At 36.8% G+C, this 24,108-nt stretch overlaps 1 protein-coding gene across 1 annotated transcript in view; it reads left to right on the top strand.

The window, feature by feature from the left end:
* The window catches only part of RIMS2 (regulating synaptic membrane exocytosis 2), a 319,527-nt gene that overhangs the window by 94,747 nt on the left and 200,672 nt on the right, over positions 1 to 24,108 (top strand). Inside the window, exons 14-15 of the mRNA XM_010863490.1 lie at positions 22,904 to 23,083; positions 23,985 to 24,094. Of these exons, the coding sequence (XP_010861792.1) occupies positions 22,904 to 23,083; positions 23,985 to 24,094 (290 nt within the window). The remainder of the gene's footprint in view (positions 1 to 22,903; positions 23,084 to 23,984; positions 24,095 to 24,108) is intronic.

Genomic DNA, 24,108 nt, shown 5'->3' with positions numbered 1-24,108 from the left:
AAAAGACTCTGATGCTGGGAGGGATTGAGGGCAGGAGGAGAAGAGGACGACAGAGGATGAGATGGCTGGATGGCATCACTGACTCAATGGACGTGAGTCTGAGTGAACTTTGGGAGTTGGTGATGGACAGGGAGGCTTGGTGTGCTGCGATTCATGGGGTCGCAAAGAGTCGGACACAACTGAGTGACTGAACTGAACTGATAGTGGCAGTAAAAAAGGAAAACAAGGGATAAACCTGAGTTATTTAGGCATTAGAATGAGCAATGGTTATAAATCAGTTGAATGTAGAAAATAGGGAAAATGGATAAGTTAAATTTTGAGACTTTATAGCTTGGTTTATTAAATATTTAAATTCTCAGTTGAAACTGAGATTACAAGAAAACAAATAGCTGAAGTGTTATATTAAATTCCAAAGAGGATTAAATAATTATAGTTAACTACTAGGAGGCCCTTTAAAATGATAGGGTTCTAGATTCTAAAGATATGTGAAGGACTGCTCTGGGAGGTAAGGATGAGGCCAAATGGGCAGGATCTAGGCTTCGTCTTCCCTCTGTAGACAGTGCCATTCTGATTTTATTGGATTCCTAAATATTGGTTTGACATGAATTTTGTATGAAAAAACAAATGGTCTTCTGCTTAAAAAGAACGTTGGAAAGCTACTTCTCCAGCTGTCTTACTTACAGTTGCAGCTCCAGATGTTCAAATTGGCCAATGTCTTACACATCTCACAATTAGCATGTGTTTTTCTGAAATGCTTACATGACACTCAAGCAGCCATGTGGAGATCTCAGGAAGCTGCTGGAAATGTGAAACCCAAAGAAAAATCAAGGTTAAACCAAAGTGAGAATTTACACTATAAAAACAAATAGTATTATCCAGAAAGAATGTGTTTGAGTATGAAGAAAGTCAAGGAAAAATCTTGGGAAACCACTGCCTCTGAGGAATAAAAGAAAGGGAATCAATAAGTGAAATGGATAAGGAAACAGTTAGTAGGCAGGAGACCAGGCCAGTGTATACATGTTAAGAGCCTGTGTTTTGGCTAAAGGAAGCCCTGAGTTTAAAAGCCAGTTGTGCTCCTTACTTTACAGTTGTGTGCAAGCACTCACAACCAGTTTTCTCTGACTGTGGGAATACGAGACCCTATCTCGAAGGGTTGTTATGAGTAGTGAGACATAGACAAAACTTAAATGGAGTATGTGGCACATAGTTAAGTGTTAATAGACACTATTAAAGAATCCGCCTGCCAATGGAAGAGACTCAAGAGTCAAGGGTTCGATCCCTGGGTTGGGAAGATCCCCTGGAAGACGAAATGCAACCCACTCCAGTATTCTTGCCTGGAAATTTCCATGGACAGAGCAGCCTGGCGGGCTACACTCCATAGGGTAGCAAAGAGTCAGACAGGACTGAGCTCACACACAAATTTGTAATAGCCTGAGAGAATAGTGTTTCAAAAACCAAGAGGAGTGTCAAGAAATAGAGGTTGAAAATCAGTGTCTAAAGCCATAGATAAATGGAGCATAATGAAGATCAAGAAGAAATTAAAGGATTTTTTAGAATTTCACAGATAAAACTCACAGAATACCTTGAAGAGAATAGTAGAGGCAGAAGTCAAATTACAGTAAACTTTAAGCATGACTGAAAAGTGAGAATGTGATAGCAAGAATTGTAGATACATCTAAAAGATGTTTTTTGATGAAAAAAGAGAGAGGAAGGCAAAGTTGTTGAAGTTTTTATTTTGAGAATTAAATGTGATTGTGGAAGGGAAGGCATGAGACAAAAATGAATGAAGCAAGGCCATATGGGAAGTAGGATTACAAGTAGAGGATTTTCTTCCTTTTTTGGAGAAGAATAGGACAAGTGAAGATACAAATGTATATGTCCTCTTTAGAGATGTTGAGAGAGATCAAGGTGAGTTTCCATTTTTTACTGAAGCGTAATGATAATATGCCAAAATTAAGTGTTTTGACATGAAAGGTTAAAAATTTTTTTAAATTATATTAGTGCTATGGAAATAAGAGAATCAGCTACAGAGGGGTAAAAATGAAAATGTACTGCTTTGATGGCTTATGGTAAGTCATGAGGCATGAAGTGCAGCAGAATCAATAGCATGTAATGAACAGTGACTGGAAAATGGAATAGCATCCAATGCATTTAAAAAATAAAATTAATATTCAAATAAACTAATTTCAAATAATTAGTATTCAAAATAAAGTAATATTAAAATAAAGCAATATTCAAATGAAGTATTCAGTTTGTTCCCTACTAAATGAAATTTTATAAACTCTTTTAGTTACTTTTAATTAGTAATGATTGTAAAAGAAATCATTGCCTTATGAAATCCCCTAAGTGTGATAACTATTAGAAATTATCTCTTGTAATATTTTCTTCTCAAGCTTTCTGGTTATTTTATTATTTTTCTTTCCCTGCCTTTCCTCCCCCAAAATGAGGAAGCATCTATATTATAATACATTTTATAGATGATGCTGAAGATGTTTGTGGTAATCGATAAGGTTTTATTTTTAAATATTATTTGTTTAAATCTCAATTCGTTACATTCTGTTGTGTTTTGTTTTAGAATATTTAGACCATTTTAACCTTTAGCACTGCCGTATTACAATGGACATTGGGAAGAAGGAGCAAACTTTCCAGTAACGACTTTCATTTGCTTTGCTTGCTCTCTGCTTATCTTTTTTGAATCTCACTTTTAAAAATTAAACGATACCGTCTTCATTTCTTTCCTGAGTCTCATTTATATTCTTGTTTCTGCCATGCTTGCAGTCATTTTCTTACTCTACCTCGCTCCAGATACAGTCAGAGCGTTGAACATCATCACAGGGATGGCAGGTATTTTTTTCTTACAATTGAGTCTGTTTGTAGAATTGCATGTGCCTGTCTATTGATATTAACTCACTTCTATTTTATATATATATATATGTTTGTAGTTATTGATGAAATATTATCCTTGTAAAAAAGTAGAAAATAAAGCATATATAAACAATTTAATTGTATTGGGCTGGGGTCATCTCTGTGATGATTCTAAAAATGTAATTCACCAGAAATTACTTTTGAATCATTACATGGAAAAGTAGAATAACAATATTTTTAAAGATTAATACAGTTGACAGCTCATCTTCCTCTGGAGAGTTCATAATCAGATATCCAGACAGCACTAGTTGATAACAACCCACTTCTACCTCCCTCCAAATCAGCGTTTGAAAAGTGCTTAGATTGAACAGAGGTTTATGAGGCTGAACTCAGGTTTACAGTTACTTTATCAAGGGTTTCTGTGATCTACTCATTGGTTATAGTAGATGAATCTGGATCCCTGGAGAATACTGGGTTTGTGAGAACATCCTTGTTCTTTTCTACTCTCCCACCATTCTCCTTGTATTGAAGAAAAATATAAATTGCCTGGCATTTAACAGAAAGGAGGATTACCTCTCTAGTTATTCCCAGAAGGAAATCTAGGAGGGAAAGAAGGTCTCTAAAGCTTGCAGTTTCTCAAGGCTAAACATAGCTGTAGGGATTTGAGCCAGTTCAGTGACAACATTTTGAGGCCCTGTAGGCAGAAAAAAGAACAGCAATGATAATGTGGTTGTGGGTTCAGCTATACAGATAGGGAATTAATGTGCTGTACTCACTCTCACTATAGTTTCAGAGTGATTTGGGTTCTTTGTGGCCACTTTTATCCTATTAGTTTAGTTAATTGAGAGTTGATAATGAAAGAGCTTAGGAAAAATAATTGAAACTAGTGGGTAAATACCTAAGATTGAATTCATTTAGACAAATATGGAAGGAAACATAAGAGATAGTATCAACAGTAAATTCTTAATAATTCAAGTTTTGTGATGTCTTTCTGTACGTGTATCTGAAATTTAGTGCCTTCAGGTTACTATACGGTAGTGGTTATTGCTATGTTTTATTTTCTTTACATTTCGTAGTCTCTTTTTCTATTATTTTGCTTCAATACTAAATAGCTTTTGTTTTTTTATTGTTAGTGTTTGTCATCTTTCTTATTGCTGTATATTACTTTCAAACTCTTTTGGTTGCAATGATTATACATTTATCTTACAAAAGTGTGAAAAATAGTTATATACCTATCCTTATAATTGGGTAAGACCTTTTTTAAGGTAGGTGGCATGAATGAGATATTATTGACTATAGAATTCTTATGCCGGTATCCTTCCACTTAAACATAAATTAAAATCATGCATCACATTAGTTTTTTTATGCCCTATGTTTTCCTTAGTTATCAATAAGTAGATTGCTTCATATTATTTATTCTTTCAGTGAACCGACATAGATAGAGCCAGTCCTTGAACAGCTCTAGGTTGATTATCAATTTCATATTCTTACTCATTTTCTCAACCTCAGCCTAGCTGGGCTATTTTGAAAGAGAGATTTCTGAATTGTCTTTTGTACGACAATTTAGTTTGTGGTCAGGGCCCACAATATCACTGATGTTTATATTAAAGGAAAATCAGTTTTAGAAAACAAATTATCAAATAACTTACTCTAAGATTTGTTGTCACTTAAATGATTCAAATTTGTGAGTCTAGTGTATACTTACTCTGGAAAAATTGGATAGACATTGTAAGAATGCAGTTCTTTAGTTGCTTTCAATAATATTATCTTTTATTATTATTAGTTTGATTCATACAAAAGCATGTCTGCATGTTTCAAAGCATAGTAGTAAAATAAACATTTAGGAATCTACTACCCCTACCAAGAACCAGAATATATAGTTAATATTCCTTCATCTACCTCTAGGCTTCTTGCCTATTGCATTCCTATTGTATTCCACAGAAATAGTAAAGACTGTATTGAATTTTCAGCTTAACATTTCCTTCATTTGTTTTTTGTTTTTTTTTAAGTGACTTTGATCATTGATTTCTCTCTCCTAACTTTCTGAGTTACTTAGTTCTTCTGATTCCCACTTTAGTCCACTATGAGATTCTGGGGATTATTGAAGATACAAAAACTCATCTAGTCAGCTATCCCTTCTCCTTTATTTATTACCATAATGTTTAATGCATCTTGTTTAACCCCTGTACCTTTGTACATATTGCAGCTGAACACAGCCATGCATTTCCCTTACATGTTGATATCATCTGTTGACTTCTTGATTATACTATTTTATTTACTGAAGATTTTAGCATGTGGCTTTAGTCTCCCTCTTTATCATAATTCCTGCCATGTACCTGAATGATGTTGTGTGTGTGTGCACTCAGTCATGTCCAACACTTCTCAACCCCATGGACTGTAGTCCGCCAGGCTTCTCTGTCCTTGGGATTCTTCAGACAAGAATCCTGGAGTAGTTTTCCATTTCCTTCTCCTGGCAATGTTAGCATTCACCTGAATGATCTATTTAACACCCACTCACTTCCTGGAGTATCTCAAATTGGAGTTAGTGAGCTTTACTCTCAGTTCTGCTTTAGTTACTCACTCCCATGGCCATGCTCTGAATATTATCATCACTTGAAACTGTTCTACCTGTGAAATTTTTTTTAATTAATTTTTTATATAACTTTTAAAGATTACTTTCCATTTATAGTTATTGCAAATGCTTCAGTCTTCGACAATAACTACACATGGTTCTTTCTTATTCTTTCACTGAGTTACTTTTAACTCGCTGATTCTTTTATCCACTCTGTTTTTATCCACCCTTTACCTTTCCCAATTTGCCTCCACTTTACTTACATATTTGGAGGTTGAATCCTTTCTTGGAAACATCCTCAGTTCAGTTCCCTTGCTTCATTGTTCTTCTTTTACATTTTTGACGAAGTCCAAGTCTGGAGTAATCTCTTTCTCTTGACAAATGGTTTTGATCTAAATTATCCAAGTTCTCTCTAATTACCTACTGAAGAAAAAAGTGACTGAACATCCAAAGGAAAAGTGACCTCTTTATTGAGGATTGTGAAAAGAATGAAAAGAAATTGGCACCAACTTTCTAAGCATTCAGTTTCCCAGTCTATATTTCAAGGTGGCATTTACTGTCATGGTCTGGGAATTCCCCTTCTGTGAATAAATATGTGTTAATAGTTCCAAGTGGACCACTGTTTGGCTATATAAAATCTGGAATTTTCTGAATGGAATAAATGTATAATAGTTAACTCAACATGGCATCCTCAATATGTGAAGAATCAGAACCACTGGCCTCTCTACTTCACATTTGTAAAATAAGATATTATGTATGCTGTCTCTTCGGAGAAGGCAATGGCACCCCACTCCAGTACTCTTGCCTGGAAAATCCCATGGACGGAGGAGCCTGGTAGGCTGCAGCCCATGGGGTCTCGAAGAGTCAGACACGACTGAGCGATTTCACTTTCACTTTTCACTTTCATGCATTGGAGAAGGAAATGGCAACCCACTCCAGTGTTCTTGCCTGGAGAATCGCAGGGACGGGGGATCCTGGTGGGCTGTCGTCTATGGGGTCTCACAGAGTCGGACACGACTGAAGCGACTTAGCAGCAGCAGCAGCATGCTGTCTCTTTGGAACAGATGAATAGAAGCTTAATGTTTGCTAAACTTCTTTTATATCACTTCAGGGAACAAATATTTAACTAATATTAGGGATCAAGACTTTTTTCCTCTGGACAAGTTACACTGACCAGGGCAAAATTATCTTTGATCATTGCATATTTTAAAACACATTCAAAATTTAAACAAACATATTTGGAATGGATATCATGTTACCTTTTACTGATATCCCTCTAAGATATATCCTTTATTTCAATTAATATATCTTTTATATTTTAAAATCTATCCTCATATCTTACTTTCCCCCCAAGTATTTATCTTTACTTAAAGCTATACATGGGGTTTCCCAGGTGGTGCAAGTGGTAAAGAACCCACCTACCAATGCAGGAGATGTAAGAGATGCAAGTTCAACCCCTGGACTGGGAAGATTCCCTGGAGGAGGGCATGGCAATGCACTCCAGTATTCTTGCCTAGAGACTCCCATGGACAGAAGAACCTGGTGGGCTACCGTCCATGGAATCACAAAGAGTCAGAATCAGACACGACTGAAGTGATTTAGCATGCACACATGCAAAGCTACATAGCATATTAAGGAATTACTAACATTGATGGTGGACATGGCATTTTGCATAAAGATGTGATGGAGGAGATGATAGGTGGGCTATATCTTAAAGGAAGAATTAGAAATATTTAGGTAGAGTAAGGTAGGATCTTGGTGAAATTTTAAAGAAATGTATGAGCAAAGTTGGGCTTCCCAACCTGCCTGCCAGTGCAGGAGACAAAAGAGACATAGATTCGATCCCTGGGTTGGGAAGATCCCCTGGAGGAGGGCATGGAAACCCACTCCAGTATTCTTGCCTGGAGAATCCCATGGACGGAGGAGCCTGGCGGGCTACAGTCCATAGAGTTGCAAAGGGTCGGACACGACTGAAGCAATTTAGCATGCATGTATGCATAAGCAAAATTACTGGAGTAATAAACACTGTGTTTTAGTGCTGTTGGAGCATTCACTACAAGGCAGGGAATAGCAAGGGATGAATCTGTAATGATAAAGATAGTCCCGATTATGAATAATCTTGTATCCTCTGTTAAGGAACTTAAATCTAAGACTGTGATAGAAGCGCTTTGAAGAGTTTTAGTTTCAGGATGGCTGTAGTACATTTATTCACTCTAGAGACTATGGGGATGGTTGATGAGAGAAAAGTGTATGAAAAAGAAAAACACATACTGAGGTATTTGCCTTGGTCTAGGAAATGGCAACCCACTCCAGTGTTCTTGCCTGGAGAATCCCAGGGACGGGGAAGCCTGGTGGGCTGCCATCTATGGGGTCGCACAGAATCGGACACGACTGAAGCGACTTAGCAGCAGCAGCAGCAGCAGGACAACAAAAGCTCTTTGAGAGTCTGAACTAAGTAAGGTAGTGGCTGGAGAGATAAATGATGAGAGCCAATCAATTAAATTCAATATTACCTGGTAAATAATCAGATTTGGATGTTGAGGGTAAGCCAAGAGTCAAGAAACATTCCAGTTTTATTGGCTGAGTAACTGGGTGCATGTGGTACCTTAACAGAGATGGGGGAATTGTTCGGAGAGGAATCAGTTTAGTTGAGAGACAAGTTCAGTTTTAGAATTATTGAGAAGGGTGGGGGAAGCTTCTAGCAAGAAGTAAATTAAATAATTTTAAAGCTTAAAGAAGTTTAGGCTATGTATAATCATTTAGGAGTAAATTTACTACTCGTGGAAAGTAGTTACAAAAATGAAAGTGAAATCAGCCAGAGATACTACCCATCAAATGAAGGCCCAGGAGTTTTCCTCTGCCATGGAAAATTGACAGACAGAGAAAGAGAAGCTTCTGAAGGACATAGTGATGGAAGAATAGAAAAGTAAGAAGAACAGAGCTTAAAAAAATAATTTGAAGAAGGAAGAGATAATATCAACAGTAAAAATAAATGAAAGTAAAGGTATATGAAAAATACCATTAGATTTGTCAAGGAAGAAGTCATTGATGATTCCAACTCAGGCGATTTTGGAAAGATGATGAGAGGAGAAAAGCAGATTGCAGGGCCTGAGGCATGATTGGGGGATAATAAATACATCATGTGATTGGAAGATAATAAATACATCAAAGGAGTGTGGAGAAATATTGGGTAGGGGCATATGATGTCAGACTAGGTTTCTTTCTTTCAGAGTAAGAAATACATCTTATGTTTATAGGCTTGGAGGAAAAAATCCTTTAGGAGAAAAAAGAATAGGTTGAAAAAGGGAAAAAGAAAGGATGACTAGAAGAAAAGCCTTAGAGCAGTGGGTGGGGCTAACCACACAGATGGAGTTTCTAAATATAAAAAGTTCTTATTTACCATTGAGACAGGAGGGAAATAGATGACAGAGTTGGAACTAAGTAAATTTTTAAAGGATGTTAATTGAAGGTAATTATATTTGATAACCTCAATTTTGTTGCTGCTATAATTGAGATTATATGGTTATTTTTGAGACAAATTCCTGAGGATTCCAGAAGGTTGAATATGATGTTTAATTGAAAATGAGAAAGTTTTAATAGTCATTGTATAAAAACTGATGGGAACTGATTAAATATAAGTAGAAAAATTGTTAATGATACCACCACAGCAGATGTTAGAAACTATGAATTTGCAAAGTGCTAATGCTCAAACTACCCCACAATTGCACGCAGCTCACACGCTAGTAAAGTAATGCTCAAAATTCTCTAAGCCAGGCTTCAGCAATATGTGAACCGTGAACTTCCAGATGTTCAAGCTGGTTTTAAAAAAGGCAGAGGAACCAGAGATCAAATTGCCAACATCCGTGGATCATCGAAAAAGCAAGAGAGTTCCAGGAGAACATCTACTTCTGCTTTATTAACTATGCCAAAGCCTAGGATCACAATAAACTGTGGAAAATTCTGAAAGAGATGGAAATACCAGACCACCTGACCTGTCTCTTGAGAAACCTGTATGCAGGTCAGCAAGCAACAATTAGAACTGGACATGGAACAACAGACTGGTTCCAAATAGGAAAAGGAGTACGTCAAGGCTGTATATTGTCACCCTGCTCATTTAACTTATACACAGAGTACATCATGAGAAACGCTGGTCTGGAAGAAGCACAAGCTGGAATCAAGATTGCCGGGAGAAATATCAATAACCTCAGATATGCAGATGACACCACCCTGATGGCAGAAAGTGAAGAGGAACTGAAAAGCCTCTTGATGAAAGTGAAAGAGGAGAGTGAAAAAGTTGGCTTAAAGCCATTCAGAAAACGAAGATCATGGCATCTGGTCCCGTCACTTCATGGAAAATAGATGTGGAAACAGTGTCAGACTTTATCTTTTTGGGCTCCAAAATCACTGCAGATGGTGACTGCAGCCATGAAATTAAAAGACACTTACTGCTTGGAAGAAAAGTTATGACCAACCTAGATAGCATATTCAAAAGCAGAGACATTACTTTGCCAACAAAGGTCCATCTAGTCAAGGCTATGGTTTTTCCTGTGGTCATGTATGGATGTGAGAGTTGGACTGTGAAGAAGGCTGAGTGCTGAAGAATTGATGCTTTTGAACTGTGGTGTTGGAGAAGACTCTTGAGAGTCCCTTGGACTGCAAGGAGATCCAACCAGTCCATTCTAAAGGAGATCAGCCCTGGGTGTTCTTTGGAAGGAATGATGCTAAAGCTGAAACTCCAGTACTTTGGCCACCTGATGTGAAGAGTTGACTCATTGGAAAAGACTCTGATGCTGGCAGGGATTGGGGGCAGGAGGAGAAGGGGACGACAGAGGATGAGATGGCTGGATGGCATCACTGACTCAATGGACGTGAGTCTGAGTGAACTTTGGGAGTTGGTGATGGACAGGGAGGCTTGGTGTGCTGCGATTCATGGGGTCACAAAGAGTCGGACACGACTGAGTGACTGAACTGAACTGAACTGAACCTGTATGAATGCATGCTTTGCTTAAGAAATATCCAGTTGCCTAAATATAGAAAAATCATTATGGCATTGAACCAATTTTAGGGTTTTGATGACTGTTTGGAAGATTTGGGATAGAAGGGAATCTGTTGTTATAGAAATGGTTCAGATGATCAATCATAGAGTCTAAGATGGGTAAGGAAGGAAGAAAAGCAAAGAGGTACTATATTCTGACAGAAATTGGTAGGTTCATGGAATGAAGTGTCAAATGGAGATCAAGAAAAGTGGAAGTGAGATTATAAAACACCTGAAATAATTAATGATTGTCATCAGTTTGATATTAGAGTTTAGTATTTTAGGGTTTGACTAGGTTCACTGGATTCTAAGATTCACCATATTTCCCCAGAAATGAGTGCTGATGCAGGGGAAAAGTGAGGCTTATTGAAGTTTCATAGAGTTATGGTTCAAGATTATTGAACGATTTCCTGCATGTACATTGAAATCTCCTGGAATCACCATAGAATTTATCTAAAGAAAATGGCTGATAAAAATTCCCCAAATAATCAATAACTAAGGGATATTGACTGGAAGTTGATAGTTATTAGCAACCTGAGTTAATAATGAATCTTACAGCCAAGTGGTATCCTTGATAGAAATAAGGACATGTATGTTACAGTGGAAGAACTTGGCCAGAGTGTCTCCAGGGATCCAATCTCTCCTGAATCCATGGACTATGAAATGTGAAAGAATAAGTAGCTTCTGCAGGTGAGAGTTACCCTGGAAGGAGAGTCTGCAGGGTTGAGCTAAGTGCTATTTGAGATAGGGATATGCAGAAACTATTCTGCAGAAAAGCTGATGACATAAGGAAGTTATGTCATAGATGAAAATTCTTGAAAATACGAGAATAAAGAAAATTAAAATGGTACGGAAGATAATAGAGGAAATGAAGAATTTAGAGAGAAGAAGCTGTCAAGGGACAACTGGGCTTTCTCTGTACTTGATACTAAGAATTATACAAATAAGATGCTTAAATAGAAGTGATATACCCGAGACATCTAAATGTGTCCTAAGTTGTTTTGGTGCCAGAATGGAGTAAGGTTCTGGGAAGGGTCTGACCTGGGGCTAGAGTAGTACTGTGAGATGCCATCACGTTTGGAGAGAGGCAGCGAGTGGTCTTATCTTAAGGTATTTGGGGTCATGATGAGGACCCAAGTCAGAGAAAGCGTTCTCACAAAGCTCAAAAAAGGGCTTCCCTGGTGACTCAGAAAGTAAAGAATCTGCTTGCAGTGCAAGAGACCCATGTTGAATCCCTAGATTGGGAAGATCCCCTGGAGAAGAGAATGGCTACCCACTCCAGTTTTTTTGGCTGGAGAATTACATGAACAGAGGAGCTTGGTGGGCTATAGTCCATGGGGTCACAGAGAGTCAAACATGACTGAACGAGTAACACTTTCACACTTTTTTCTCACAAAACTAGTGGAGTCACAGGAGGATGAGATTCTTGTGTGAAATACAGAGTGTTTTCCCGTAGATGCCCTGAGAAGTAGTACTGAGAACCCTTAATGAATTTGATCAAATCCAAGTAATTCACACTTCCTGAGCTACCTCCTCATCTTTTTGCCATAATTTCTTTGCATTGTTACCAACTTTCTCCTTTCCTCTTAGAAGCCTAAGAGGAAATCGATCTTCTATTACATTACAAGTAATCTATTTGTGTTTCTGACTATAACTATTCTTAATTTCTCTGAAATTTACTTCTGTTAATTATGTCTTATTTCTCTTACATTTCAGTCTTTCTTATTTTACTCATTTTGTTTTTCCTCAAATTGTTGTTAAAGAGACATATTGATATCTCCTTAATAGTGTCTTCTTTCTAATCTGCCACACCTTCAAGCTCCCTAGAGAATGGTTGATTTGTCTCTCTTACTTAGGTCATGTTTCTTGACTATGTATTTTCACATATGCTTTCCCCGCTTCTTCATCAGCTGCTGCTGCTAAGTAGCTTCAGTTGTGTCCGACTCTGTGGGACCCCATAGACAGCAGCCCACCAGGCTCCCCTGTCCCTGGGATTCTCCAGGGAAGAACACTGGAGTGGGTTGCCATTTCCTTCTCCAATGCATGACAGTGAAAAGTGAAAAGGAAGTCTCTCAGTCATGTCTGACTCTTCGTGACCCCATGGACTGCAGCCCACCAGGCTCCTCCATCCATGGGATTTTCCAGGCAAGAGTACTGGAGTGGGGTGCCTTTACCTTCTCCGCTTCATCAGCTACTAAGTTTTAACCCTCTACAGTTTGACATCTATTTCCAGCAATTTGTTTTAAATGATATTCTCCATGGTTATCATTTGCTGTATCTTTTTACACTTTTATCCTTGTTATGTCCTTGTGTCTGCCATTATTAATCTTTTTAGCCTCTCTAATACAGTAACTCTCCTGATCCTCATTCTACTCCTTGACTGCTCTTCTGTCTCCTTCACTTTATCCCTACTTCTCATGTTCTCAACTTCTTGACCGTATGTTATCCTACATTGTCATCTTTATGACTTTGTCCAGAACTTCTAATACCTAGTATAATGCCTGACACATGACATGCATACTATAAATACCTTTAAAAGAATTAGTAAATCAATGAACAGTGAAGTATTAATATAATACAGTGACTTCTCAAACTATCAGATTTCTTTATCTGACATATCTATAGAAGAGTATCGTTGCAACACTTCACAAATTTAGGTCCAAACCTAAAGTTAGGCTCCTTCTTCTCAAGAATTCTTCTATTTCTGTTAATATATCATCATTTCATTTTAGAAGCTGGGAATATCAGCTTCTTTCTTTATTCATTTCTTTCACTTAATTCATATGGCGATTTGCCAAGCATTATATGTAGGGAAAACTCTATCCTTGCTTCCAAAGAAGTTAATAGGCTTTAGAACCAAGAAAGAGCAATTCAAATTCCATCTCAAAAAATAACAAATTGTGTGACTTTTATCAAGTTTCTGTGAGCTTTAGTTTGCTTATTTCAAAAATGTGAGAGATTGACCCACTGTCAAGCAGCAGCAGCAGCAGCAAGAAACAAAGCAATCAACAGAGTCAAACTCAGAGATGCACAGATGTTGGGAATATAAGGCAAGGAATTTAAAATAACAATTTCTGAGATTCCTTCTAGCCCTAAAATTATGTTTGTATAATTCCATATATTGTACATTGTGATTTATTTTTCTCATCCATGCCTTCTTCTCTGTTTCCAACCTTTTTCTACAAGTCAGCCTCTTCCTACTCTAATTTATTCCATATGTTACCCCTGAAGACATCTTCTTAATTCATTACTTAAATATTACCTTTGTTCAGAACTTTTTGGTCAGTCATTGAAAATTAAACCATATCTTAACCTTTTAACTAGACATTTAAGATCTGTATAAACTAACTTCAAACTTTCCAACATTTTGCCATATTCTAATTTCTATAATTTCTGACATTTCCATTTGATTAGTTTTTCCTGTCCAACCAGATTTATTGACCATAAGAAAATTCTATATACAAAGTAATCTAGACCTGTTGCTTCAAAGCAAAATCTTTTTTGTATTAATATTTTGATAGGTCATCCCATACAATGTTGAAAGGTGCTTACTCTAAAGCTAATAGAAAAATGTTCAATGCATATTAAATGAAAGGCCTAACTACTGAACTTTAAAAACTCTTTAAGATAATTAACAAAGGCAGTCTGTAGTCCTATGATAGGCTGCTGGAGAACTGATTGATACAAAATATCAGGAGGTCATTTTGTGCAACAGCATTGTGATGCTGATGTTTTCTGGATAATGATACTCCCATTGTCTGATTCTAGACACACCACAGGAATACCAGTGGGGTCAGAGGTGAGCTTAGCTGCTTGCTGGGCTAGGCTGCTTATCTGACTAGGTCTCACAGCAAGCCAGGTTAAATCTTTGTGAATCTGTGAGCAGGACTCCATCAATGGATAGATCCTTCACTGTGCCCTTCAAGTGCTACTCCAAAGTCACCTCCAACTGCCCACTGTCTGCCAGGCCCAGGACCCCACAGCACATCACATCCTTCTTCACCACAGGCCTACCATTTGATTTCTTACAGTCTTCATCTATCTGCTGATATTTCTCTAGCTTTTCATGCAAGAGATATTCTCCATCTTTTCTAAGATAGTCTTTAATACACCAGTGATACAATATTTTAAATTCCCTGCCTGATAGTCCCAACATCTGTGGATATCTGAGTTTGACTCTGTTGATGGCTTTCTTTCTTGACAGTGGGCCTTGTTTTTCTTGCTTGTTGGTGTCTCCCGTAATTTTTTTTTTTTTGACTGTTAGACATCATATTATCATTCATGACTGACGAAGAGGATTATGCTTGAAAATGTGCACACCTCTTGTTCTGTGTGTGTGTCTGTGTATTTGGGAGGGGATGAATCAGTCTTCTAATCACTATTCTATGTGATTTGAACTAACATTATGAAGTAGCAGTGAAGGGCAGCAAGCACCAGTGTATATGAGGAACTTCCACTATCCATGTAAAACTAGCAAAACAAAAGGAATGCTAGTGAATTGTTCAAAGATGACCAATGAATCTATTGAACACGGCACTCAGATATTCTCGAGTAAGGACTATGCCTTATCACATTTACTCCTATCAAACAATATCAATTCATAATTTGGTTCTTCAGAGATACAACTTTAGTTCAGTTCAGTTGCTCAGTTGTGTCCGACTCTTTGTGACCCCTGTGGACTGCAGCACACCTCGTGTCTGACTCCTTGTGACCCCCATGGACTGCAGAACACCAGGCCTCCCGTCCATCACCAACTCCTGGAGCCTATTCAAGCTCATGTCCATTGAATCGGTGATGCCATCCAACCATCTGATCCTCTGCCGTCCCCTTCTCCTCCTGCCTTCAATCTTTCCCAACATCAGGATCTTTTCAAATGAGTCAGTTCTTCGTACCAGGTGGTCAAAGTTTTGGAGTTTCAGCTTTAGCATCAGTCCTTCCAATGAGTTCAGGACTGATTTCCTTTAGGATGGACTGATTGGATATACTTGCAGTCCAAGGGAGTCTTCTCCAACACCACAGTTCAAAAGCATCAATTCTTCAGCGCTCAGCTTTCTTTATAGTGCAACTTTCAAGACCCACTTTCCCCCTCAGTCAGTCTCTGCCATCAGGAAGCTTCCATAAGCCTCTTATCCTTCTCCATCAGAGGGCAAACAGACTGAAAACCACAATCACAGAAAACTAACCAATCTTATCACATGGACCACAGCCTTGTCTAACTCAATGAAGCTATGAGCCATGCCATGTAGGGCCACCCAAGATGGACAGGTCATGGAGAGTTCTGACAAAACATGGTCCACTGGAGAAAGGAATGGTAAACCACTTCAGTATTCTTGCTTTGAAAACCCCATGAACAATATGAAAACTGAAAAATATAGGACACTGAAAGATGAACTCCCCAGGTCAGTAGGTGCCCAGTATGCTACTGGAAATCAGTGGAGAAATAACTCCAGAAAGAAAGAAGAGATGGAGCCAAAGCAAAAACAGCACCCAGTTGTGGATGTGACCAGTGATGGAAGTAAAGTCCAATGCTATAAAAAACAATATTGCTTAGGAACATGGAATGATAGGTCCATGAATCAAAGCAAATTGGAAGTAATCAAATGGGAGATGGCAAGAGTGAACATCAACATTTTAGGAATCAGTGAACTAAAATGGACTGGAATGGGTGAATTTAACTCAGATGACCGTTATACATCTTTAAAAAGTTTGTTATTTTATGGAATCTTTGAGGACCTAGGAAAGGAAACCATAGGGCTAATACCTTGACAGAATAGCTTGAATTTCTTACAGTTGACAAAACACTTTTAATACTTCACCATCCACTGAAAATAAAATTATTTAGTACAATAAGAATATTATAGATGGAACGTGATAATCTCTCAAGACTTTAAAAATACATATTTTAAAGATGTATTAATTCACTGTATGTTTAATTGTTCCTGAGTAAATAACCTTGCTTATTTGTGGTTTTGTTTCTGTTGTTTTTTAAAGTAAAAATTAAGTGACAGAATTATAACTATGAATACTTATTTAAATACTCAAAACGTCCTCAAACATTTATATTTTATGTTTTTGAGTGTGCATGTTTACTAATATATCTTTATTGTTCAGTATTGTATTTGTCCCTAGTTTTCTTAAGAAAATTGTGATAATCTTTTCTTCTTGCTATTTACAATAATGACTGTTTTATGATAATACTTCTATAGATAAAGGACCATTTTATTTTTATGATAAAAATAAGTTTATGAGTAATAGTAACATGTTTTTCTACATTAAAGTGTCTTATTTCTTTCCCCACCAATATGTGTATTATTACCATTTTTACATGTTAGTTAGATTGTTATTAAGTTGGTTGACTCTAGATATTACTGTTATTTTTTATAACCTCATCTACTTTTAACTAACATACATATTTAATGTTTAATTGAACAGAAATGTTCTGATATAAAAAATCTATCATGTCCAAGGAAAATTAATCTATCTTCCACCAAAATAATAAAATATTTCTATTTATACACATGATACAAATATTCAGAAATATTCATTTATTACCATGGTATTTTGGGTCTTCCAATTCTCTTAACTCTGGGAGCAATGCTAAAATATATAAACTGGGTTTTAAAAGGTTAAATTTATACATCGCACAATATGATGTACCAGAAAATTATAGTTTAATTATATAATTGCTTTAAATTACTTGATATATTATACAGCATGTAACATATTAATTACCCTATATCTCATTTTTAAATTCTACAATGTGCTTGTTTCTTCCTTCAATTATGTAGTTAATGCTTAGAAAATCTCTACACATTGAAGGTGTTTAATGAAAAGTATAATGCTGCTGCTGTTAATCAGCTTGCTATATTATGTAATACAGATTTATGAAAGTCATGTCTTGCTCCAAATCTGAGATTATACTTTTTGTCCTTCAGAGATATCTCCAAGTTTTTTGTTTTTTTTTTTTTAATTTAGGATTTCGACCTTACAAGGAAATTATTTCCTTATAAAGAAGAAAAATAATTCCTAAATAGCTTTACTTTGTGCAAGCCTATGAGAAAGAAACCCTATTACATTTACTTACCACATCTTTACAATATAAATATAAAATAAATCTGTCTGATTTAACATAGATTCTAAGGCCTGAGTTATGTCCTACGACAATTTTCATTGATATCTGAACAATACTTTGAAGCATTGTGCAGTTTGTTTTTCATTGTTTTAGTAATCTTGGTATTTTTTTTTATCATACTTAAGAGATAGTCTACATCGAGTTTATGTTGATCTGGAATTGCATTATTGCAATGGTTGAATATAAATGAAAGAAAATGCTCACTGGCCTATGCTTCTCTGTGACACTGCATAACTCCATGTACTTGGAGACTGGGAGAAATAAGTGACAAGGATGGTGAAATAAGTAGACAGCTGTGCCAAATACTTGAAAATTTAAAAAAAATTTCAAGAGCAACTATATGAGTGGGAAAATGATTGAAAATGGACAACTTTGCTAGATAATTATAAAATTATTTTCCCCTTAGAAATCAAAATCTGCACATACTATTAAATGATTTTAAAGCTGACCTGATACAATACAAGGTCTTGTTACAATACTGTCAGTCAACATGAATTAGCTTCAGTTGTGGAGGATCCTGTGCAAATGCTTGCAGTTTAGAATAGTAGTCACTAAATAAGCAGAACTATATCCGTATCTATCCAGGTAAATGGCACATAGAAACTCTGAGAAACTCTAAACTATTTTAAGCATATATACCAGAAAATGTAAACTAAAAATAGAGTTATGATAGATATTAAATCACTTTTATAAGATAATCAAATTATTAACCTAAGAAAAATTTAAATTTACAGGTGAGAGTTTCCTGGTGTTTTATATGGCCTGCTTTTGGGCAATCTTGTAAAATCTGTGTCTACCCTTTTTCAAATAATATTTTGAAATGCAGAAAGTAAAATAAATAGGTAGGGTTACAAAGGAAACTATTTATATTGAAATACAGACCCCAAATTCAGAAACCCAGGTAGGCACTAAAATACTTTATGCCTTGCAAATCGTCCTTCAACATGATGGTAAATCATCTACCTGCAATGCAGGAGACCTGGGTTTGATCCCTGAGTCAGGAAGATCCTCTGGAGAAGGAAATGGGAACCCACTCTGGTACTGTTGCCTGGAGAATCCTGTGGACAGAGGAGCCTGGTGGGCTACAGTCCGTGGAGTCACAAAGAGTCGGACATGACTGAGTGACTTCACTTTCACTTTCACCATAAAATGAAAACTCACTATTGCACTCATCTCACACGCTAGTAAAGTAATGCTCAAAATTCTCCAAGCCAGGCTTCAGCAATATGTGAACCGTGAACTTCCTGATGTTCAAGCTGGTTTTAGAAAAGGCAGAGGAACCAGAGATCAAATTGCCAACATCCGCTGGATCATAGAAAAAGCAAGAGAGTTCCAGAGAAACATTTATTTCTGCTTTATTGACTATGCCAAAGCCTTTGACTTTGTGGATCACAATCAACTGTGGAAAATTCTGAAAGAGATTGGAATACCAGACCACCTGATCTGCCTCTTGAGAAATTTGTATGCAGGTCAGGAAGCAACAGTTAGAACTGGACATGGAACAACAGACTGGTTCCAAATAGGAAAAGGAGTACGTCAAGGCTGTATATTGTCACCCTGCTTATTTAACTTCTATGCAGAGTACATCATGAGAAACGCTGGACTAGAAGAAACACAAACTGGAATCAAGATTGCCGGGAGAAATATCAATCACCTCAGATATGCAGATGACACCACCCTTATGGCAGAAAGTGAAGAGGAACTCAAAAGCCTCTTAATGAAAGTGAAAGTGGAGAGTGAAAAAGTTGGCTTAAAGCTCAACATTCAGAAAACTAAGATCATGGCATCCGGTCCCACCACTTCATGGGAAATAGATGGGGCAACAGTGGAAACAGTGTCAGACTTTATTTTTCGGGGCTCCAAAATCACTGCAGATGGTGACTGCAGCCATGAAATTAAAAGACACTTACTCCTTGGAAGGAAAGTTATGACCAAGCATATTCAAAAGCAGAGACATTACTTTGCCAACAAAGGTTCATCTAGTCAAGGCTATGGTTTTTCCAGTGGTCATGTATGGATGTGAGAGTTGGTCTGTGAAGAAGGCTGAGCACTGAAGAATTGATGCTTTTGAACTGTGGTGTTGGAGAAGACTGTTCAGAGTCCCTTGGACTACAAGGTGATCCAACCAGTCCATTGTGAAGGAGATCAGCCCTGGTATTTCTTTGGAAGGAATGATGCTAAAGCTGAAACTCCAGTACTTTGGCCACCTCATGCGAAGAGTTGACTCATTGGAAAAGACTCTCATGCTGGGAGGGATTGGGGTCAGGAGGAGAAGGGGACGACAGAGGATGAGATGGCTGGATGGCATCGCTGACTCGATGGGCGTGGGTCTCAGTGAACTCCGGGAGTTTGTGATTGACAGGGAAGCCTGGCGTCCTGCGATTCATGGGGTCGCAAAGACTCGGACACGACTGAGCGACTGATCTGATCTGATCTGTCGAGTTATATCTCAATCCCTTAGAAAACCTATTATGAAAGTGGGTATTATATATGAGACTTAACCATTGCTGCTTTCAGTTTTCTCAGCAATAATCTTAGTTCTCACCTAGTAAGACATATTTTTAGCCATTTGTGGAAATAGAAGTCTATCTTGACCTTCTACTGTGTTATCAAAGTTTAAAATATGATGATTTCCCCTTTCTTAATTGTGGTGGAGCATGTCAATACATTTCTAACTTCTACCATGGTTCTTTTCATGTTTCACTTATTAAACATTTTTATTTTTTATGGAAATCATAATTCATACTTTTGATGAATATGGTGAGAAAAATATAAGTAAAATTTAAAACACTGATTATAGCTTCAAACAACTTTTTACTAAAGAGATTTTTTTTAAGGCATATTTCCTAAAGAGTGACTTCTTTATTAATATTTTAAAGATAATAGTATTCTTTTAAGGACATGGAATGTAGCAACACATTTGAAATAATTCTCTAGATTTCACTCACAATTATATATTTCAATTATTAAAATATAGTGTCAAAGATGTGAAATTGTATATTCTAATATTTCAGTTTCCACTTGGAAAAATTGCCTAATGAAATCAGAATAAATTAGATTTTGCATAATACATGTTATTTAATGAAATAAATTATTGTTATTTTCAGATAATAAGAAATATGAAAATAATGTAAAGATTGGTATCTTCAAAACTAGGTTTAAGGAATCTAAGATACATATTAATATATATTTAGGCTTCCAAGGTGGCACTAGTGGTAAAGAACCCACCTGCCAGTGCAGAAGGCATAGAACCATGAGTTCGATCCCTGGATCAGGAAGGTCCCCTAGCGGAGGGCATGGCAACCCACTCCAGTACTCTTGCCTGGAGAATCCCATGGACAGAGGAGCCTGGCAGGCTACAGTCCAAGGGTCACAAAGAGTCGGACATGACTGAAGCGGATTAGCGCGCGTGCAGTATATAAATATATTGTGTTGAAGATATACAAAGATATGTATACTAACAACATTTGATAGACATTGAGCATTTTTATTTCTAAAGAGAAGTGTTCTCTCTAAAATAGTCTTTCAGGAAGAAAAAATAGAATTATGATTTCTTACCCTGTCAAATTGCCTTTTCATTTCTCTCTTTGATAAGTAATTGAATATTGTGTGTGTATTTACACAGCTTTTTGGACATATTTGGATATACTTATAAAAATACTAAACTTATCTTAAGAAATCAATCATATTATAGTACATGAACATAAAACTAGTTTAAAAATCTTTTGCCTTCATGTTACCATATGAATATAAAGTGTAAGATAATCACAAAATATGTTATAGAGTAAATCTATTATTCAGTTCCTAAAGTCATAAGTCTAAATATCTAAGTGAAAGTTGCTCAGTCATGTCCAACTCTTTGCGACCCTATGGACTATATAGTCCATGGAATTCTCCAGGCCAGAATACTGGAGTGGGTAACCTTTCCCTTCTCCAGGAGATCTTCCCAACCCAGGGATTGAACCTAGGTCTCCTGCATTGCAGGTGGATTCTTTACCAGCTGAACCACAAGGGAAGCCCAAGAATACTGGAGTGGGTAGCCTATCCCTTCTCCAGCAGATCTTCCCAACCCAGGAATCAAACTGGGGTCTCCTGCATTGCAGGCAGATTCTTTACCAATTGAGCTGTCAGGGAAGCCTAATCTAATACCTGCTGGTCCAAAATTGTATGCCATGTAATGAATTACATTTGGAAAATTGTGTCCTTTATATTATTTTTCTTTAAGCACTTGCGGTTTTCATTATCAAAAATAAGATCGAGAGAATTTGTAGGTAAAGTGGAAGTCGTTAGTACATTAGTCTTGAGGGATACTAAAGCTTTCTTTGGTGTTTATAATATGTAAGCATTTCCAGTACTGTTGTTACAACTATTTGGGGAGGTAATAGTTTTTTTGAGGTATACTTTGGAGTTCTAGAATCAAAACTACTGTTTTGGGGGCTATTCTGCAGATCGTGGGGTGATCTTAGGAAACATTTACAAATTGCATGTTGGATGTAAAAGCATAATGCTAGACTCCAGGGATACAAAAATTAGTGCTGATAGCTTGCTTAAGTATACTTCTTTAAAGAAGGCTTAAATTTTGATGTTGGATTTATTTCTCATCAAAGAAATCACATTGTTTCAGACTGTTATTTCAGTCAATTAATGCTCATTCTGAATTGCATTGGTTGGCATTGTTAAAGTGTGATGAGATAAACGATGTAGAATGGTTGGTGTACCCGTTTCCTGAAGAATGATTTTTCTTGTGGACTATGTTTGAATATGGCTACAGACTGCAAAGTTGCACTGTTTTCTCATAACATTTGGATTCAGTCATTTGAACGTTCAGATGTATCAGTATACTACAATTGTGCTGAAAGCCTTTTTAAATTTTACTTGGTATACTGTTTATTAGTATAAACAGCCTTAGCAGCTTGAGAATTAGTGCCTTTATGGTTTTCTTTACTCTTTTACAAATGTTGGGAAGTCATTGAATTCTTTCTGAATAGAATACTTCACATATTTCACATGTTCCATTTAGGGAATTCATTTTGGAAAACAGATAATTTTGTTTTGATTATAACAGAGCAAATCCTATTATCTTCACTGGGAATTGCTATTAAAGGCAGATGTTGGTTCCTTAGGAATTCTTACGGAGTTTAGTGAGAATTAACGCAGCATATGTTGGGGAAGAGAACTTTTTTTTCCATACTCAATAATCTTAAACAATTACCTTTTTCAAAATCAGTTTGATGCATCATAACAAAATAGCAGAAAGGCACTAAAGATCAACTGAGCTGCTTTTTGACTAACGTTTCAGGGATTGTGAAGCAGCAGATAGACAGCCATATCACAGATCCAGATCAACAGAACAGCGGCCTCTCCTAGAGCGGACCACCACCCGCTCCAGATCCACTGAACGTCCTGATACAAACCTCATGAGGTCGATGCCTTCATTAATGACTGGAAGATCTGCCCCTCCTTCACCTGCCTTATCGAGGTGAAAGATAAATCAATCAGACTAACTTCCCCTTTGCCCCACCAGCACATTTTATTTTCCCAGCAGCTAAATGGTCTCTTCTGTCATCCTTGGCTGATCACTAATAACAATCGACACTAACCTTTTCAGTGTAAGCACACTATTTATATTCCGTGGATATAATAGTGTGTGGCTACCATTGTAATTTGTTTATTAACTGTCCTGACCACATTTGTTTTGTGATTTCTCATTTATCAGGAGTCCTGGGTATTCCCTACATAACACACCTCATGGCTATCATGTTCTTCTCCTACAGAATGAGAAATTGTTTGTGTCCATTAGACATCACTTTTGGATAATCATCCTAATGACAGTAGTTAAAACTAGATTTTTAGTTTCTTTCTATCACTATTAATATGTATTGACCAATATCTTCTTTAGCTGAATTTTGAATTATTCAGGGTTTTACTTGTAGTTTCATGAGATAATTTCTAATAAAGGGATATCTAATATAAGCCTGAGTAAAAATCTCTTAGGATCAAGGGAGGGAGGTTAGTATTAAAGAGTTTGAAATCTGGTAGAAAGAAATATGAAGCATTATCTTTTATTTTTTGAGCTGTAGGCTTCTCTCCTTGCTTTCATATGGATAGAATTTCAGTTTACATTAATAATTCCATGGATTTTACTGTAAGACTTTGTGTGCATGTATCTGTGTATGTATGCATATTACATAACAGTATAAACATCTTCTGCTATTTAGATAATCATTCAAATATCCATATTTTGTCCTACTTTTCCTAACCTTTTAATCAGCAGCTAAACCTCCTTTAAAATTGCACCATACAGCTATCATATGAACCAAATATATTAAATATATTTAACTAATTCTATTGAAAATGAGTATTAATGATGTATCTTGTAGGTCTCATCCTCGTACTGGGTCTGTCCAAACAAGCCCATCAAGTACTCCAGTGGCAGGACGAAGGGGCCGACAACTCCCACAGCTTCCACCAAAGGGAACATTGGAGAGAAGTAAGTTTTATTTC

This window comes from Bison bison, unplaced genomic scaffold (assembly GCF_000754665.1).
Source record: "Bison bison bison isolate TAMUID 2011002044 unplaced genomic scaffold, Bison_UMD1.0 scf7180017864491, whole genome shotgun sequence".
Classification (NCBI taxonomy): Eukaryota; Metazoa; Chordata; class Mammalia; order Artiodactyla; family Bovidae; genus Bison; species Bison bison.
This window is presented reverse-complemented; position numbering and strand designations above follow the sequence as displayed.